A 21,866-nucleotide genomic window follows, 5' to 3' on the forward strand; every position below is an offset into this window, starting at 1 on the left:
ATAACTGTGCTTCCGCATAATTCACGAGGCCATTGGTTGGCACCCATTTCCCAAAATGCAGAAATCATTTTAAAGTTTTAATACAATTTTATAGTGTAGTTTTAATCGCCAAATTCAATTGAAATCCAAAAGTTTTTAGTTAAATCTATCGTAACAGCTATCAATAGCTTTTCGCTTAAATTCCTCACTCATATAGTATTTTTTGTTTTATTTTAGTCCGGCATTTAAACCCACTGCACTACTTATTAGTAGTTTTATTGGTGAGTAATCTTTCATATAAGCATATTTAAATGAGGTAGACAATCATTGGGGGTAGGGGGATATGACTGTACCGATTACCCTAATAAATCTTCAACTCTGAAATAGTTAAATTTTCAGGTAAAAAAATTAATTAAAGAAAAGTATTCAACTCTGGAAATTAGGTTTTCTCTTTCTAAAAGTATATCTATAGTTCCGAGTGTTCCGACTCATATTTCCGGAAGATTTACAACTTCCTAAGACCAACAAGGAATGTTTTAGAAAATCTTGAATTTCAGGATGGAAGAAAAATTCTAATTTTCCTATATTGGGCTATAAATCTCTGCGTTTCTGCAAATTCTTTCCTTTGCCATCAAACTTAATGATCAGTCTTTAAAACAAATGTAGGGAATTTCTTCGAAAGCTGAGGTTTTAGTGTGCACCTTGACGGTCATGACTTTGATGTGGCCTATAACAACTGACATTCAACAGTTGCTACTCAAGAAAAAGCATGACAGGCAATAATTGATATTGAGAATCGGATCATTCTCCTACGCAATTTGTTGGCCAAATAAGAAATCCGTAATCTGTATGAAAGCATTTCATATCGTTTTTCTAGAATAATTTGACAAAGGGCCTGCCAATTACCAAATACAATAAGTAAATTTGAAAAAGTTGCTTCTTAAGAAAAATGTGAAAAAAAGTAAGAAAAAATGATTATTTTCCCTATAAAAGGGGATAATTTTATATGCATAAAAGAGTGATGCATGCATTATCAGAAAATAATATTTCTGTATCACCCTAATGTACTTCATAAAGTCATTCAATAGTATTTAAAAGAATTTCTTTTACCTGTATAATAAACTCAGCATCTGTATCGGAAGCATTTCCATTACTCTTGTTAATGACACGGCTGATTTGCAATTTTTGCGGTCTGCTAATGGCGCTCTCATCAACTGAGTGGCGTCGAAAATTTAAGCTGTCAGATTGAGATCCAGCGTACGTTTTAGGCCGTATAGTTTTATTTTTCCCAACGATGAGAAACTCCTCGGTGGTATTATCCGTGACAGAGGTGAGATCTAGTGCCGAGTTCCATGCAACTGTTACTTCCGGTGTGATGTAGCTTTTTGACTCGTCTTTTAATAAATTTGACGTTGACGCCCACGTCCTTTTGCTGTCGGAATTCTCAGCAGAGCTGAATATGCGACATAGCATTATAAATGTGCACAAGGGTGCATTCACAAACAAGCATAATTAATTTGTATTCCTTAAGGGGATACCATACCTCCACTTAATTTCCACTTTGCAAGAAAATGTGATAACGATTTGTTTTCTCTTTTATTTTATGGAAGTGAGCCTCATGCAGCTAGAAATCTCAAGTTCTCATAGATCATGTCAAATTAAAATAATTCTTTTGAAGTAGCAAAGATTAGTTAGTGTCAAGTCTAGGATATATTTACAAATTGATCTATGATGGAATAATCGTATTTTTTATTTAGAATATAAATTGCTATTATTGAAAAAAATTATTTTAAACTGAATGAAAGTTGGTCAATTCTTAAGCAGGTGAAAGAATAGAAATTCATTTGGTCCGTATTGTTTTAGCGGCTAATGGGAAATTATTTACGAGATATTAGCAATAACATTTTTTTCTAGATTAATGCGAAATTTCGATAATTTTGATTATGTAAACATTATTTCTCCACGTAAAATTGAAGTGGAGAATGCTAAATGGTGCTAACTCCAATCCGCCTAATTTTACAGAAGAGACAACAAACCTTTCTATACAGGAACAATATACAACCGATTGAGGAAATATTTTTTTATAGAGAATGGATAAGTTCAATAACCATTGTGTGAAAAAATAGATTTCGCTCTCCTAATATCCCTCCCATTACATTCCACTTCTTTACTTCTCCTTTCCAAAGTCCCATTATTGATCCAACTGCCCCCACTTTCCCCACTGTCAGTACTTCACTTCTTTTACTTCCTCATCACTCACTTCCCCTTCTTGGGAAAAAGTACGATAGGCGAAAGGACGCACACCGGATAACTAGCCGTGATGCAAGAAATAAAAAAGTACATAAATCGTCAAGAAAATCATATTAAATAAATGTAAAGGTTTCGTAGGTTATTAATACGTAATTTTATTAAATCGTTTAGGTCTATCTGATACTTTCCCTTCCCTAATCCCCTCATTTTGCCTATTTTCCTTACCCTCCCACAATTCCAATTCTCTCACTTTCCCTAATTTTCCCTCTTATACGTCCCTTTACTTCCCCTAATTCCCCTACTTCTCTCCATTCAATGTGCTCGGTAACAAGTCCATAACAATTAAATATTTCAGTACACTTCACTCCCTGAGTAGGGATTCTCTGACATTCAAAAGTATTTGTATACATTTAACTGACGCACCTTAGGGCAAACAATTGCAAAATCTTAATTTTTCAATCAAATAAATGTAAGAAGGCGAAAAACTATGATTTGTGAAGAAAATGCTATCTTGCCAAGAGTTTGCCATTTGTCTTCACTAAAGCTTTTTATTCAAGAAATAAATTAATAAACGCCTCGTGCACGATTTTTAGTTAAATTAGGCCAGCATTTGAAAACATTTATTATAGGTATGAACATTTATGAATAAATGAACATTGTAACCGTTTTCAAACACGAACGGAATATTTCTTCATTGAAAAGTATTATTACACACGTTAAGCATTATATTTAGTAGTTACACTTGAATACTGTAAAGTAGTTTTGAAAATAGTTATAAACATTTAGTCTAGAAAAAATGCACAATTTAGCCCTTTTCTACCTAAAATTACAGGGTTTTCAGAAAAAAGTATAATTAGATACTCTGCACATTTCATATTTAGTTAAATTGAACCAGTATTTAAGAATTTCATTAACTTTTATAAACATTTATGAGGTTCAAATTGATCTTGAACAAAGCTAAGTAAAAAGCTAAGTAAAAGTACTATGTGTATTTTTCTTTTAAAAAATGCACAATTTAGCCAGGTTTAAACCTCAACGCTGTGTTTCGGCACATGAAAGTATTATTAGTAATCCTTTTTGCGAAAACACAGTGCTTGTAGGTCGAAAATGGGTCAAAATGTTCATTCATTCATAATTAATGTTTACAAAAATTTGAAACATTGTTGAATATACTAACGCAGTTACCTAATTGTAAATCACGATGTATCTCGTAATCCTTTTCCTCGAAAGAACAATCCTTGCTGTTTGAAAAAGGGCTAAAATATTAATTTTTGTTTATGATAAATGTTAATAAGAATAATAAGTGTTGTTAAATTTTGAAAAATCTAACGGTGCTTTCGCCAAGAAAAATGGATAAATTGTGCATTTGTTTAGAATAATTGTTTATAAAAATTATATAAAATATTCATTATATGTTCAGCAATAATTTTACATAACAAAGTAATGTCTACATAAGAAATGTTCGAAGTTTTTTAGAGAATTTGTTTATTGCTAATATTTTGTAAATTGCTTATCGGCAACTTAAAAACATACGTATCTAATGAAATACAATATTATCTCGCTTATTTTTTAGTCCCATCAAAATCGATGATCCATGATGAATTACCATGATAATTTGTTCTCAGTCAGTAAACAACAACTGGAGTTTTAGTGACTTTTTAATGATTTTCTGTACATTTTCTCTGAATAAAATCTTGAAGAAAGTCACTGATTCTTACTGAAACTCCAATAATTCAAACTGACAATGTGGGTACAAGTTTTGTGTTGTTTAAAAGATAATATTGTACAATTTTTCGAACCTGTTACATCTACATATTTTAAAAAGATTTCCTAAAAAAGTACTAAACGTAATAGAATTATTTTAACGAATGATAATTGTCCTTATAAAAAAAATCTTTAGAAAATTAAGTTATTTAGTGAGTCTTATTTGGCATATTTCTAAGTAATTTTCATTACACAATATTTTTGAATGCATTGGAACAAAATATTTCGAGTAATTTTTTATTTTAAGTTTTATAATCTTTCAAGGAGGGGTTTATTGTATTCTTTTAAATCATTTTTGCAGTATTACAAAACACTTACCTTTTTGCTGATTGTTCACGTACGGACAAACTAGGTGTCGACGATGTTGTGTCTTTTATGCTTCTGCTTTTTCCCCCATGATCCTTGTAATCCCTAGAACATTTTTTTTGAAAAAATCCATTAAACTTTATTTCAAAAAAACCTACAGATAATTTTTAGTTAAAGGGGTTTGAAACCCTTAACAGTTAGAACCAATCAAATGTGCGGCTTTCCACGTTGTTAACTGCAGCGTTTTTATTTAACTTTGGGATAAAAAAATATCTTTTGGATTTGTTGTCAGCGTGGCCGCAGGTTAGGGAAAGCCTGGGAAATCAGGAAATTTTGTTGGTTCGGAAAATGTCAGAGATTTTGAAAAAAGTTTTGAAAAGGCACAACATTTTAGAACGTAATTGGAACGTCCTAAAAACGGTTTTTAGACGTACAAGTCAAAAGACGTCATTTGAATGTTTTAAAAACTGTCCTAAGTAAGGCCAAATAATGTTCTTAAAACGTTTTATGTTCCAATTACGTCTTTGCAACGTCTCTGGAACATTGTATCTTTATGGAACGTTATATAGACTGACTTAGGACATTTTTAAGCCGTTCTAAAGATGTTCTTTAACGCTTGTGCCCACTGGGTTCCACAAGAGCTTTAAAAAGATTCGAGGGATTTGAAAATATTTCAAAGTAATTCGAATATTTTAATGTATTTTATAAGATTTTATGGAATGTTTGATTGATTTCAACGATTTGGAGGAATTTAAAAGGATTCAAAATGTTAAGGAGTATTTTAGTATATTTCAAAGTGTTTCCAAGAGGTTTAAACAATTTCAAGGGGTATTTAAAAGGGTTTTAATGAACTTAAGGAATTAAAAAATTGTGAAGTGGGTGTATAAAATTTCTAATATTTTGAAAGATTTTGAATGATTTTACAGGATCCATAAGGTTTAAAATTTTTTTTAATTATTCCAAGAATTTTTAGAATTTTCTTAAATTTTTCTAAGTTCACGCAATTCTACGAAATTAATTGGATTTTTTAATAAATTTATTTAGAGTTTATGAAATTCATCTTGAAATTTGTCATCAAATTGTTTTGAAGCCTGTGGGATTTTTCTTAACTCGTTTCATTTTCATTCACTTTGTTGTAAGAAATTAGTCACTTTTTCGTTTTAAGTGGGCGAATTTTTCACTTTTTGAAGTAAAATAGACTCTGGCATTCCTAAGAATAATAAATATTTTTTTTCTAAATTTGATGCTAAAATTGTTTTATTCTACTTATATTCAAAGATTCTATGTTAAAAATGCTGCAAGTTAAGAATTTTAATCTTGAATGTAGTTTTGCCAAAGATCAGATCTGTGAAAAAATTAATTCTATAATATTAAGATTTAAATGATATTACTGATTATATGTCAAATAAAAAAATATATTTTTAATTAAATAATGTAACAGTTACAAAAGCATTTATTTTTTTCATGAGTTTCCAATTAAATTTTATCTTAATATCGCTTCTTACAAGATTTTGAAAAAAGTTTAAATTTAAATAAAAAGTGGCCCATTGTTTCAGGGAAATCGTTCTCTAGAACTTCGCTGTTTTAAATTTTGAAAGTCAGTTTTTCTATGGCTGGAATCATTTTTTTTTAAATAACTTCATTTTTCACTCATTGTTCAAATAAAACAGACGAGGTTTAGGGAATGATTTGCAGCAAAAACTGTTGCTAAAATAGTTATTTATCAAAAGTTTCAAAGCTTTTTGCATAAAAAATAATGTTTTTACTTTCATAAGAAATTACTCATAATGAATTTATTTTAATTCTTAAGATCATAGAAATTTATTTTCAGAAACCTGATCTTTAACACGATAACTACCTTAAGTATTAGGGTCAGGGGAATGAAAAATTAGTCATGGAAAAAACAGTCACCCTGACTGTGCACTCAAAAAAAGATTAATTGATGCAAAGAAAATTTCTTTGACACAAAGAAAAATATGCACTGGCTCTCAGTAAAAGTGAACTTTCTTTGATTCAAAGAAATTTCTTTTGATTTAAAGAAATTTCTTTTTATTCTATGAAATTCTGTGTTAAAAAAAAATTATTTTTTGTTCCAATGAAAATTTCTCTTCAATTTACAATGATTTTCTTCATTGGGGTTTAATAGCCCTCAGAAAAAACCATTGTAGCTTAGGGTGGGTATCCTTTTGTCGTACTATTTTCAAAGAAGGGAAAATGAGGGGAAATTATGAGAGGGCAAGTAAGGGAAGTGATGCGAATGAAGATAGGGGTAGTAGTGAAAGTGATTGGTAATGGGGGGATTGGAAATATTAGAAATTAGGGAGGGGAAGTAGATGAGATGATGGCAGAAGTAGAGAAATAAGGGGATGAAAAGTAGAGGAAACTAGGGTAGTGGCTGTAGGCGATGTTTGGCGAGGGTTGTGTGGGGAAGTGAGGAGAAATTAATTGTGGGAAATTGTGGTGGAACGGGGGGTAGAAGAAGTGATGGAGAAGTCAGATTGTAAGATGTGACAGGGGAAAGGAGAGTCAGGAACAGCAGTGAGCGGGAAGTAGGCAAAGTGATACTAAATGAGGGGGGAAGTGGTAGAAGTGGTGGGAAAGAAGGGGCCTGGAATTAGAGGAAGTGATTAGAGGGCGAGTTGCAAAGAGGAAGTGACGGTTGGGGAATGGGAGTGGGGGAAGGTGTGCATTAGCTAGGGAAGTGAAGAAAGGGGAAGTGGGCGAGGAATACGGTAGGCAAGGCAGGCTAAGCGAAATTTAAAGTGTGGGGAGGGTATGAAAATTTTTTAATTCAAAGCAAATTATTTTTTATTTCAATTTTATAATATGCATGCACCTTGCTAAAAGTTAATTGTATACAACACTTTTTTGATACTATATTATAAAGAGAGAAGACTACTAAAGATAAGAGTTAAGTCACATATTTTATGTAGATTTGGTGAAATAAAAGGAAATAAGGAAGGTAAACTGAGGAAAAAGAAAGAAGTAGATGAGATATCGAAATGAGTTCCTAAACTCAATACTTGAAGTGTTAGAAACATAAGTACATGACACTCTAGGTGGATGGCTATGTGTTCAAAAGTATATTGTTAGTGCGACTCTTCAGAACCTTTGTGGCATAAGCACACGATTTGTATTCATTCGTGAGAGCAAGGGACTCGAGTTTCCGCATATTTTGCCCCGCTATTACAATACTCCTGTTTATGTCCAATGCAACCAACAGGATTATTATGGATAATTATAGGTTTGTATAAATACTTCATTAAATCAGTCTTTATTCGCTGCAAATGTTCTTACGAATACAACTTGTTTGGCCAGATGATTTTGCCGTCCATGCACGAAAATCAGAATTACAGAAATTCCATATTTCAAAGGAAAGAATTAGTTCGTATAATAGAATTTTACATAACAAAGCTTATTTGTATACGTATGAAATTAAATTGCAGAAACTTTGTATCATGAGGTGTTCCTTCAAGAATCTTGAAAAATTTCGTATGCAATTACTCTTAGTCTCAGGTAGATTTTGTTGCAATTTTTAATAAAATTCAAAGGATGAAGCACACTGCTCTTCAACTTGGTTTAATAATCGCTAAGTTTAATTTAAATAATAAACGTTATAATTTATAATAATAAATCAATAATTGAACAATTCAATTAATCAGCACAACTTATTTAAAAATTATTATTTTTTCACTAATTCAGATTTTAGGAGTTCTAGACTCTAGTTATGTGAACCTACCATTTTCTCCTTTTGCGGAAAAAGAAACTATCCATTTTTTTTCAAAACGATCAAAATTTACTCGTTCCCGCGACTTTTGAAATAAACATGTGATTTTTCTTGGGAAGGCCTCACTTTTTGAAACAATTGAAGAAATAAGTACTTGTTATTAACTCCTTACACATCAGTATTTTCTTATCTCAGGGAATTCGTTATAAAAAATAACTATCCATAACGTAAATGAATTTTAAAAAAAACTTATTATAGTCAAAAAAACTAGGTTAAGTTCTGAGATAAGGAAATACTAAATAATAAGCGATATAGAGTGTACGAGATTCAAAAAGGTATAATTTTTTCCACCTTTCCTGTGCAAAGGCGCAAGTGAATGATTATGAATTGTTTAAATAATTGCAAACTGTCTTCTACAATAAATATTACTCTTAGCATTCACTAAGAAATATTATTTAAAAAAATGTATTGGTCTAAAGATTCGTTAATTGTTATTAATTCCAGAAAAAAAAATGTTACCATATATGTTCAAGAAGAAATTTCGCTCTTAAAATGCATAAATCATTTATTCTGAAAAGTAATATTATTTCACGATATTCAGGAAGAGAAAAATATTTTAAACAAATAAATGGTTAAAAAATTGGAGAATTGTTTAAAAATAATTGGGAACTTGTAATTTATCAACTAAGAATAATTCATATTGAAAAAAATACCGTCTTCATTATCAATTTTACATAAAACTGCTATTTTACAATTTGTGGGGCATTACCCAGACAAAATACAAGGGGTTTAAAGGGGTAAAAATTAAAAATTTTTGAACATTTTAATTTGCAAAAAGTAAATAACAAATACTTATTATTTCAGGGTGGGCACTATCCGGGACAGCCGGGAATGAGCTTGAAATTTTGATTATCGAGAAATAGCCAGGAATCGTTTTGAAAAACAGGAAGATTTCTCTTTCAATATTTCAGATTGAAAAAGAGTTCAAGTTTGGTTCAAAATGAATGTCCCTTTATACAAAAGTAATTGCAATTGTTTGATTGAAAACTAATTTTTGTTAAATTAAACTATTTGGTTGAGAATTCATCTTTGTTGGTTGTAAATTAACTTTTTTGTTGTTATTCGAAAGTACTTTTTTCCTATTATTTTCCTTTTTTCATTAAAAATCATTATTCGCATAAAATGTTTTACCTTAAAATTCTGAAATGTTTAAATCTTTTAAAAATATATATAATAAAGCAATTACACGGAGAAAAAGATATCGAACATTGTAATGTGTGATATCACGATTTAACGCTATTATAATCCGATAATTACGATATATTGCGCAGAAATTACGGTATATATTTCAATTCATGCGATATCCTTTTCTCCGTTTAGTATTAAATAATTATTATTATAAGCGCTTAAAAGTCATCCCGGAAGCTGAAGTAGCCACCCTGTTCTTGCGTTTTTCTTTTAAACAGAGCTTTGCCCATTTAAAATACGGTTTGAAAAAATGGAATTTCCTTTTCATGAAAATGAAGAAATTGGGCGGGATCAGTGACCAAAAATCAACATTCTATATTTAAAGTTACTATGTAGTAGCGACTTAATAAAAAATTATCTCACGTTCACGGACTAAAGTTAAAGCACCAAAAAATGTTATTTTTCTCGTTTACAGAAAAAACAGCAATCAGAAGAAGTACACTAATTCGGCGTCCTGATTTTAAAAAAATGTGACATCGAAGAATGATAATGCAGCTATGTTCATGGTATAGTTTCACACTTGAAGTATTCTCATTTTTGCGTTTTTTTTCCGTGCTATTTTTAGGTCAATTGCTTTGTTTGTCTAATTCGGATGATCCGTAAAAGTTCTATGCTATGATAATAAAAGTGCAGATGCAGTATAGACCAATGAAAAAAAAACATTATGTTCACACACTCAAGTTAAAGTACCGAAAACGGTAAAATTCACGAAAAAATTTTTTTTACTAGTTATTCTCAAGCTGATAATTTTTCTCTTATCCGGATGCACGTTAGAAGTTCTATTCAATGGTGATCTAAGTGTCTATGCTATATAGAACTTATAAAGTATTATTCTGTGTTCGATAAGTGTGCGAACATAAGATCATTTTTTTATTAGTTCTATACTGCATAGTACATATGCATAGAATAGTATGAAACATTTCTGTTCAGCCGGATCAGAAAAAAAATTTTATTTGGGTTGAATATCACGATAAAAGTTTAATTTTTTGTTATTTTGACCTTTGAGCACGTTGAGTAAACTGACAAAATTGTTGTTTTTTGGTCAAACTTTTTTGAAGTCATTTTGGCACGAGCACGTTGAGTAAACTGACAAAATTGTTGTTTTTTGGTCAAACTTTTTTGAAGTCATTTTGGCACCCGCTAGATACTTGTCAGCTTCCTAGAAGAGAAAATACCAACTTTTTTTCATATGTTTTTTATGTTAAGTAAATAAAAATGTCTTATGTTTCTTCTTTTAAAGTACAGATCCGAATGTTCGGCCAACTGGAATTTCCATTTTAGCAGTTCCGTTCGCTTTCTTATAACAATTAGAAGAAAGACTCTCACATAAAATACATTTTACAATACTAATTCCCCGACTCATTTAAATAACACAAAGGCAAGTTTGTTAGTTGAAAGCAAGTTGGAGTGAAAACAAATGAAAGAATTATACCTGAAGCATCGTTTACAGCGTGTCGGCCATCGCACTTGCGGATGAAAGCCAAGAGGACATAAAGGATCCCCTTTGGACCCGGGATACATATGATGCATTCTAAGCAGAAGATTTACATCGAGTTGTCGGAACCGTCAATATGTCACTTGAGTTCACACGACGATAATGATCGCGAGACGCAATTTTACTTCACTCTTCGAAGCTTCCATTAATCTTCAACTGTAAAGTGTATCGCTTTTCTTTAGAGTTTTGTGATTACAGATAAACTACATACATTTATCTATATACACACATTTGTAATTATGCATATAGATGTAAATGCTCATAGCTTATGCTTAGCTTCATGTCACTTCAGTTTCGCCTCCTCAGGTTAAAGAGCATCCCTTTATGTTTAGACAATGCAATAATATATTCATACAACAATGAGTATATTGTATAGAATTAGATTTGAAATCATGAATTCTTTGTCGTGAATCAGCACCTGCATGTTTATTGACATTCCGTAGATCAGTTTTAAAATTTTTAAATTAATTTGTTTGGTACTATACTGAAGCATATTCAATATTCGTAAAAGGTTTTGAACAATAAAAATAGAAGATCAACAAAAATGAGATGGAGTTAATGTAACCATTTCAATATTATGAATTCAGATTTCTTGAGTTTTACAATTAAATTATTTATTTATTTAATGTCTTAGAATGTCCTGAACTGTCCATTATGTCACTCAAGTTATAAACTAGAAATTCTAACCTTTCTATTAATACGTATTTCATGAAAATACGAAGACATACATATTTCTTGATTTTTAATTATAGTATTTTTTTCAAAAGACTTTAACAAGGATATATCTTTTTGAGGAATGGTTACTTCCATCGTAGAGCTTGTCAAATTTCCTTTCCCATAAATCCATCCTGAATACTCTATGATATTTTAGACTTTTAGTAGAATCAACTCGACAACTGTGTATAATGACGAGTCAATATGAAGGAATATTTTAAAGAAATATTCAGTTATATAGCTTTAATGCAATTCACGTTATAATTTTTTATTAATAATAGCCATGGGATTTCAGTTGTTTTTATCTGTCTCATTGTTGGCAGAAGTGAATGTACAACTTTTATTATATTATAAGCTCTGGATGAGTTAAAGAATATATTCGATTTTTATCATAAGAGTTTTATGTATGTTGTGTGGGAAGAAAGTAACTTGATGATTCAAAAAATGTCCTGCAGGAATATAATAAATTAAAATTTAAAATTTTCTAGTTATAGTTCTAAGAAAAATAGGCAATGTGCACAAATTTCAAACTCAGTATTTAAGCCGGCGAAATTAACAAATAAAAAATTCTTAAACTTTTGATATTGACAAATTTAAGCATATGTAAACCCTCTATATTTTTATTTTTATTAAATTCAAATTGTTCATAATTTAAACATTTTTAAAAGCAATGTTGCAATGTTGACACAGCATTACCTCCAGGACAAGTTCATTTAAAATAAAATTCAAGTATAAGCTTTTTTTTAATATGGGTTTTTTGAATGAATGAACTTTAACCGAAGTTCCAACATAAAATAAGTGTTTGATTAGCTGAAAATCATAAGATATAAATTTTGTAAATATGAGACTCTTGCTATGTTTTGTTATTAAAAAACCTTTTCTGAACTTTAGGAATTACTAATATCTAAAAAAGTCAAAAAGATATATTTGGGGCAATATTTTACGTTATATGTTGGACAAGATTCCAATCGATAATTTAATTGATTCTCTAAGATTTCTCTGACATTTTCCATTTATTAAATAACAAAATATAACGTGATCAAGATTCTATAGTTAATTTTGTATCTTTTAGTCTATTTTTTGCTTTGAGAAACATTATTAACAATACTATAACGTCTAATAAATAATAAAACGCTCACTGTATTCTGCTTTTTCATACTCAATTGAAGGTAACTAGTGAAAGTAAATTTATTCTTACTTGTGAAAATAACAAATTTCTATTAGGTTAAACAAACTTTTAAATATTTTTGCATCGTTGATCCTAATAAATGAAAGAATTACATCATTATATTTCGATTTTGAAACGTTTTAAACACTATCACATTTTTTGCATGAAACCAATAGTAACAGGTTTATTTAATTTAAGCAGAAAAAACGTCAAGTTTCACATATTAAACTTTTTTAAAAGGTATTTTTTGAATACATATTTTGGAAAAGTTTTAAATTTCACAAACAATTTTTCTTCGTCTCTATAATTTCTTATTTCTATTTACTAGCAAACTTTGTTTAACTTTTAAAGCTAAAGCATCAACACTCACTGTCACTGTTGACAGGTTTTATGCAACCATCCGAAAAAAATTGAAAAACGAGCCATGTACTATCTAATAGACACTCTACAATTACAATTTTTCTAGTGTATGTAGAAACTGTGGAATAAGTTGAATATAAAATCGAAAAGGTCTAAGGAAAAATATTAACCTTTTTTTCCAAAAATATATGAATTAATTTCATGCCACTGTTTTAGAAATTTTGTATTTAAGAAGCATTTCAATTCAAAGAAAATAAATTATTAACAAAATAATTTCGCTAGGAATAGCCACAAGGTATTTTTGGAACGTAAAAAAGTATTATGAAAGGAATTATTAATAGAAAATGCTTTCGAAAGTTATTGCGTTGTCCGGCAGACAGATGTGTTCATAAAAACAATTTTTTCTGACACGGACGCGGAACATTTTTTTCAGTAACCTTTACAAAAAATTTTCTGAAAGTCGAACAAAGTGACGTTTCGCTAAATTCTAGCAGGAAAAATATGAGAATCTACTGATCATTCAATCGCTCATGGAAATGCAGCAACGATTATTATCATTTGGATTTTAGAATTTACTGATGTACGTCATTTTTCCTAAATTGTACCGAATTTGTTGTAACGGTTACGAAATAAATCTTTTTCGTGCAATTATTAGAAAAAAAGGCTTTTATGAACATATCTGTCTGTCTGTTTGTCTGGCGAAGCGATAACTTCCGAAAGCATTTTCTGATATGAATTTCTTTTGGGATACTTTTTTTATGGTTCAAAAATACGTTTGGCTATTTGTACTAAAATTTTAGTACGTATAGGTACGGTCTTTTTAAAGTTTTTAGGGTTAGAAAATAAAAAAAAACTCTATATGTTCTTTAAATAAAAATCTGTCACGATTGCAATATTTCTAAAACAGTGGAACATAATCAAACAAGTCCTTTTTAAAAGTGTATGATTTTGAGCAATACATTTTAAATTAAGCAATTTCATTTGATATAATATGAAACTGGATTTTTTGTAATTGTATTGTAGGTCACCAAGTTAAAATTAATTTATGAGCATGACAATGAATACTTCAATAACATGTGTCACCTCAATATTACCTTCGTCATATTTAATTTGAGTAACGTTTGATTAAACAAATTTGAAAATTTTCAAAATTGTAACTATTACAAACATTTCTCTGTATGAGAAAGTAAAATATTTTTTTATCAATTTATAAAACATCGTTTCTCATATACAAACAGAAAGAGACTTCAAGAATATTCAGTCACAAAACTTAAAAGTAATTCAACAAAAAAGTATTTTGGCATTAACAAACATGCGATCTTCAACTTTTGTGTTTCTTGGTACTTTGTGTACACTAGATAATATAAGTGTACAATATAGAAATACTTGATATATAAGTTCAAGAATATACTTTATTCCTAATATATGACTTTTCTTTTATTTTTGTTTGAGAGAAAAGTCATTGACTGTTTTGAAAACTTAGGTCACAGCTACTATATAAAATAAATTTAAAACTTTTTGGAGAATTCTTTTACTGACCAGGAAACTTGAAAGAACCAAATCTATAAACATTAATAATTATCAATCAAATATTTCCATATTATTAAGTTACAAATTATTTAAATAATGAGTGGGAAGAAGAGAAAGTGCAGTTTATAATTAGTTTTGAAAATATAACAAATAAATCGGCTTGTCGAATAAAATGAGTATTAATTATTTTTGTTTATTGACGGGTGTCAAAGGATAACAACGTGGTTCACAAAATTATAATAATGATGCAAAAACAATATCGCTCTAAAAAATCAAATTGTAAATTCAAAAGAAAAATCATAAAGCTGTTTCTGAGGCTTACTAGATCTTGTTTAAAAAACTTACATACCGCGATTTAAAGTTTGATGCCATTTTAAATTTTTGTTATTTTCAAAGCTCTGGTTTAATGGAATATTTTGCTTTATCTGCAATTTTAGTAATTTTTGTATCCTTAGAAATATAAAAGCATTCGTAAATTAAAATTTTAGTTCATTCTTTTTTTTCAATTTTTTTTTTTAGTTTAAAGCTTTTGTCTAATGGAAGAATTGTTTTGAAATTTAATTTTCAAGAATATAAATGAATGCATTATCCTGGACATATATAAGTGTCGAAAAATGATTATTCAACCTCCTTATAGTGACTTAGCTTCAAATCGGTACCTTATGCTCTTAGAATTGAAAGATCATCCAGAAGGAGAAAAATGCCATTCGGGTGTAGAAGCGATATTTCTAATGTAAATAATTTGTCACATGACCATGATGGCCCAATTTGTTACTTAACTGGAGAAACATGGTGCTTTTATCTAATTTCATAGCAATTGCCGCATTTATTGATTCATATGAAAAAGAACTGGTATTTTGTTGTGGCATAAAAGCGATAACACTGAAGGAATGTTCAGTTATTCGGTCGCACAGCTAAAAACTAATTTTATGGAAAATCTTAACATTAACAACTATGCTATTAACAACTATAAATTAAATTCACTGTGTAAGATCAAAGTTATCCGAAGTTTCCAAAAATTAACTTGCAGTAATGTGATCAATTTGACTTTAAGATTTTACATAAAAGTGCTTAGAAAAATAAGTATTATGCTTAAGTTTTTCATTAATTTTTTCTCAATGCATAATTTTTTTTTTTGCATTAAGTTATTTACATATTTAATGAAACCATTTTTTGTGAAATTTTCTTATTACGAAATTTTATGAGCAGTATTTGCAGGATCAGAAAACCGAACTTGACCAAAAGACGTTTCCTATCAATTTTCAGATGGAACCTTTAATAATGAGCTAATTTAAGAAAAGAGCAGATGTGTTTTATTTAAAATGTTTGTTTCTTTAGAAAACAAAATTCTTAAACCATTTTCAATCTAATAACTTATTTATCATATAATAATTTGTATTGTTCGATATTGATTGTTGAGAAATAAGATTAGATAAGATTAGATTAGATTGCAAACTTTTTTTAATTGTATCATAAAATATATTAAGGATCATTATAAGACTCAATAATAACCTTGAGCGCTTGTTTATTTTTTTATTTATTTTTTATGACTCGGGTGATTTGTTTGGAACAGTCAACTCTAACCTACATTCAACGATTTTTATACTTTCAAATTAGGTATGTGAAGTCATGAGCTTTAGATGTCAAAGAAAATCGAAACTTTAAGTCAAAATTTGTGGTAAGAAATTCCACATATTTTTATTTTGAATAGGTCCTTATAATTTTTTTAACAAATTATTAGGGTGTATTAATATTCCAAGCTAAACTGTTAAATAATTTATAAATTTTAAAATGTTTCAGAATTTATTCTAGTACTGTAGCGTTATATTTAATGATTCAAAATTTCTAAGTCTGATATATATGATCTTCGTTTAAAAAATGTATTGATGTAATTTATTATAATAATTATTATAATCATTTCTACGAAAAATCCCTGCTTTAAACATTTTATGAATATTTTTTCATAGTGTATAACAATATTTGTACATAGCTAGATCATTGAAAAATATCACTGGTTTAGCTATACATTTTTTATGTATTTTTCAGATCATTGCGTAACGAAAGAACCAAAGAAAAAAAATCGTTTACCTACACACTGAAAGTATAATCAGGAAGGCCAATCAACTGAATTGCTTTGTGTAACTAACCAATTTTAAGTAAACCTACATCTACTAGATATGCTTTTTGTAAAACTGTAATACATTTTTTACAGAATAATAAAACATCGTATTAAGAATGAAAACATTTCGAATTAAAAGTTTCTTATTTGATTGGTAAGTCACAAATGCGGAAAACTATAAATATTAATTAAGTATAAGATGGACAGTTGAATAAATCACCACTTGCATTGGTTACTGGTCAACTTGCCTAAGTACACCAAACTCTCGCTTTCAGTACCCCTGTTCTCGGCCTTCCTAGAACTACTAGCAGCATGCGATTGCAACTCTTTTCTCGAAAGGATAGCATACGCGAGTACTTGGTTCAGTATATTGCGCAATGAGAAAATTATTTTTTTTAAGGCACTTATAAAAACTGTCAAGGACAATAGGTTTGTAATTTTTAATTTAAATTGGAAACTGTTTTATTCCGCTTATAAAAAATTATATGTTATAAATGTTACAAAATCAAGTTTCTACACAGAGAGAAATTTCGGGATATTAATTAACGGGACAACTGCTTGATTTTATTACGTTTTGGGGCCTGAACTAAGTTCTCGGAAGCCTTGCTTTTAAAATAAAGGTCTCGAAGTTTTAGGCATTAGGCCACGCCCCTTGGCGTGTCTCATGTCTCAAATTCTATGCTTTAAGCTAACAAAATCCGAGACTTTAAATCCCGTACAAATTGTAGCTCTAAAACCGCACGCTTCCGTGAATTAATATCTTGAAATTTATCTCCGTGTGGTCTTTGAATAATACTAGTCAGGGAAATGTCAGCGAATTTTAAAAATTAAGTTCTTTAAATACCTTACTTAAATAAATTTATCTTGTATTTTTATTTATTTTTCTAAGTTTCTTTTGTCTTTTTTGGTTTAAAAATTACTATTATATTATTCGTTGATAAATCATTTTTTTCTTGAAAATTAAATTAGTTGGTTGAATGTTTAACTGCTTTGTTAACAAATAGTTTGTTGTGTTTTGAACATTTATAATTTTTGATGAAAATTGATCCCTTTGGTGTGTAAAAGTTAAACTAATTTGTTAAAAATTATTTTTTTGGTTGAAGCAAATTTAAACGAAAATCGAACTATTTTGTTGGAAATTTGTATTTTTTTCGGCTTAAATTAAATTTTTTTAACTGAAAATATTACAACTATTTTACAAATAATTCTTCTTATGTACTGACAGTTCAACAATTTGGAATGGTTGAAGATGCAACAGTTTTTGGTTGAAATGCAATCTCGAGTTTAATCTTTTTTTTATTAAAAATTTGACGATTTGTTTGAAAGTTCACCTTGCTGGTAAACATTAAAGTATTTGGTTAAAAATTCAACTATTTTTTTTTTAATTTAAGTTTTTTGTTATACAAACTCTTCATTTGTTCGAAAATGTGACTGGTTGAAAATTCGTCTATTTGTAAAGAAAATTCTTTTTTTGGGGGGGGGGGGGGGGGGTTCCGTTATTGTTGAACAATTCAACTGTCTTCTGAAAAATTCAATTACTCAAGGTAAATTTACGGACCCTGAGTAATTGAATTTTTTGTAGGAAAAAGCATTCAACAGAAAATGCTTTATGTAGAAAAATTTAAATAAGTAATGACAGTCATCTGTTTTCTGCAATTAATAAGAGATATAATCTTTATATTTTAATTAAAAAAGTTAACAACTATTTCGTTCTTAATTAAAAATCTTTTTGTTATCACAATAAACCCGATCAACCTTATTATGTATTTTCACTTCAATCAACAGCTAGCGTCACGTCGTAGATTCCTGAGGGGAAAACAAGAGACCAAATGCATGGGATTCAGTTCATTTTTTCCCTCTTTTGCTAATATCTTCGTGAAAGCTAATTTTTGCTATATAAGTGTACTGGAAAAATAGTTTATATTTTTTAATTACTATTTAATGAAGTAATAAAATGATAATAATTATCATTAATAACAGGAGGGCGGACGAGCGTAGTCTGAAGTTGCACACCGAGCTCTCCCACCACTCCCCCCATGCAACGCTTAGCTGATGGTTGAAGTCAAAATACCTATTACCTAAGTATTTTTCAGTATTTAAAATTCCAAAAAAAGGTTCGCACTGGATTTAAGCAATTAATAGATTTGTGATGTTGATTAACATTTTTCAAAATGTTTCAGGAAGGTGAAAACATTTTCACATTCTCATCAGAGAAAGTATTACATTTTTTCAAAATTTTAAATCCCCCCCACCCTTCTCGCCCAGTTTTATCAAATTTCCAAATTTTGTGACCACTTGAACCCGAAAAAGAGGGGTTTCTGAATGTTTTTGCCTGTTTGTTTCTATGTATAAAATCAAAACATTAACAATCTTTGAACAATGATATAGGCAAAGAACAAAATAACTAGACAAAAGTTGTTCACCAAAAAAAGAGCTACATTAAAAATAAAGAAATGGAAATTTTGGAAAAACATACAAGATACGAAAAATAATAAAAAGAAGCAAGTTTTTCAACCGAAGAAGATCTACATAATTTTTTATAAACTTTTGTCACAAAAATATATTTAAAATATAGGAAAAATAATTTTTTGGAAAATTGGCGCAAGTTACAATAAAATTTTATATAATAAAATTTTTCACCTAATTTATAAATACATTTCTTAGAACCAATTTACGTTAGCATGCATAGTTTTTTAATTTAAATCCTGAAAAAATAACATCTATACGTCTAATTCAATACCAATGCATATTATTAATTATAATTATAATAATAAAAATGTATTCAAATGATAGATTTTTTAGGATAGCTGATAACAAAAATGAGTGCAATATAAAGAGCAAATATGAAAGTCATCATGAAAAATAAAATTTGTAGTTTATTTTCCAATATCTGAATAAGCAGTACAAGCCCGTGGTACATGAATAAATTTCATATACATCTGATATAATAGCACTTAATATAATGTAGAAAAGTTTCAATTCTTGACAAAATTGAGTGCAAAGTACAAAATACTTGATTAGAATGTGTTCGTGAAAGCCGAAAGAGATTTAACAAAAGAGAATTTACAATCACCAAATTACAGTTGTGGATGTTTTGACTTTTAATTTTAAAAGGTCTTTGCACAAATTTGGTGGCAGCACAAAGCCTTAGCTCGTCTCGAGTACATAATATCAACTGCCCTCCATGTGAATGTGCCCGTGTGTGTGTGTTTGAAGGCTGAAGAACCAAGTGGTTCTTTAGTCCAGTAAAATTAGCTCGAAAACAGGTGATTTCCAGAAAAAATGTATAAAGTTTTGATATTAATCGTACGTGGTTCCGTATGTCATCCGAAGCAAATATCAAAAGAGTTTCGCACTGGCCGGTGGGAGGAAACGCCCCTAAATCTAATAAACAACCCCCGAAAATTGATTTTTGGTAGTTAATTCGAAAAGAATAAAATAGTAGATGAAATTCTGAATAAAAAGTGTTTTATACATTTTTGTCCTACGGGTCACAGTTCCCGACTAATTCACCCTATGCGTAGGGGGTAAGTTCGAGCTTGAAGTCCGCACGCTCTTTCTCTTGCAGATATCTCGAAAGGGGGTGGGTTTTTGCTCATAATGTATAGGACTAAAATTGTAGAGCAGACAATTCTTCATAAACACTGATAATTATTTATTCATTTTTCAAACAATTAAACATTATATAAACATTATTCCGAAAATATATCAGTGACTCATTTGATGAAAAATTGGTAAAATCTATGTATATATGTATAATGTATTAAGTAATTAATAAATACAATTTTAACCGTTTTTCAATAATAGAATTAATTCACAAGTAATTATTCAATGATATAAGTTTGTACTAGTGGTAGTAATATTAACAGTAATGGTAATAGTAGTATTTTCTTGCAAATACCTTGAAATGGGGTGTTTTTCGGTAAAACTATACATCATGTAAATTGTAGAACAGGCAATTATCACCCGAAATTTTATTTCAGGGAAATACAGTTTTAACTGTGCCTTCAGAAAAATTCCGAAATAATCTTAAAAATAAAGCACGTTTGAGTTTTCAATTACAGCAACGACTTCAAAACGAAAGTTTTAAAACACTTGTTGCTAATGGCGATTTCGAAGTGCTTATCGTGCAGACTGCTATAAATGAATCCCATCGGAATGAAACAGTTGCAGTTGGACAGGATGTGGATCTCCTCGCGTTGATTATTGCTCTTTCTCCTGTGGAAAATGATATTTTGTTCCTAAAAGAAGGAAAAGAAAATGTAAAATCCCACATTTATATTTCGAAACTTTTGCAAGAGGCTGAGTCTTTAACAAACAGTAAGGAATCCATTTTATTTGCTCACGCATTTAGTGAGTGCGATTCAACCTCTGGCTTCATCGGACAGGGAAAAATGAAAACAAATACTTTTCTGAATAAAAATGAATCCTTGCAGGATATTGTGAAAACTTTCAACAACCCCGATTCTACTCACTGTTAAGTAGCAGCTGCTGGGGAGCAATGCATTCTTGCATTACATAAGGCTAAATCTTCTGAAACAAGCTTAAACAAATACAGATACGTATTCTTCAACAAATCTGTAACTTCTTTCATTCAGGATGTATCTCTATCTGGGCTTCCTCCAACTTCCGAAGCTGCTCGACAACACTCTTATCGAATCTATCATTAGATTTAAACATGGCCAGGAAATTTTTTAGAACCAGGACTGTGGGGCTGGAAAATAGGAAAAAATAGTTTATTTCTAGTTTATACTACTGAGGCACCAGCTCCATCTCACATAATGAAGTTGATCATTTATTCATGTAAAATGGGATGCGGTAAACATTGTGGATGCGTGAAAGCTGGAATAAAATTTTCCGTAACGTGGCCAAATTGTCAAGGTACACGTTGTCTTAATGAAGGAACCATAGATAGACTCCCAGAGACAGTTGTTGATTATGAGGAGTAACAGTTTTCAAAATTATTTAAACAAATAATTGAAAAATTGATGAATAATCATTAATTAAATAAAAACAAGAGTAATTAGCAATATTCATAGATAATTGTCTGCTCTACGATTTGAGTCATGTATAGTTTCACCGAAAAACCACCCTATTTCGTAGTATTTGCAAGAGAATACTATTACTACTACTACTACTACTACTACTGCTACTACTACTACTACTACTACTACTACTACTACTACTACTACTACTACTACTACTA

General features: G+C 29.7%; 1 protein-coding gene across 7 annotated transcripts in view; it reads right to left on the minus strand.

Moving 5' to 3' along the window:
- LOC117167122 (golgin IMH1) overlaps nt 1-21,866 on the minus strand; it is a 92,091-nt gene that overhangs the window by 39,117 nt on the left and 31,108 nt on the right. For all 7 annotated transcript variants that reach the window (XM_033351798.1, XM_033351794.1, XM_033351796.1 and 4 more), the window contains 3 exons: nt 10,707-10,925; nt 4,312-4,404; nt 1,090-1,432 (listed from right to left, as the gene is read on the minus strand). In XM_033351798.1, coding sequence (XP_033207689.1) covers nt 1,090-1,432; nt 4,312-4,404; nt 10,707-10,804 — 534 coding nt within the window. In that variant the 5' untranslated portion in view covers nt 10,805-10,925. The remainder of the gene's footprint in view (nt 1-1,089; nt 1,433-4,311; nt 4,405-10,706; nt 10,926-21,866) is intronic.

Source organism: Belonocnema kinseyi, chromosome 2 (genome assembly GCF_010883055.1).
Source record: "Belonocnema kinseyi isolate 2016_QV_RU_SX_M_011 chromosome 2, B_treatae_v1, whole genome shotgun sequence".
Taxonomy (NCBI): domain Eukaryota; kingdom Metazoa; phylum Arthropoda; class Insecta; order Hymenoptera; family Cynipidae; genus Belonocnema; species Belonocnema kinseyi.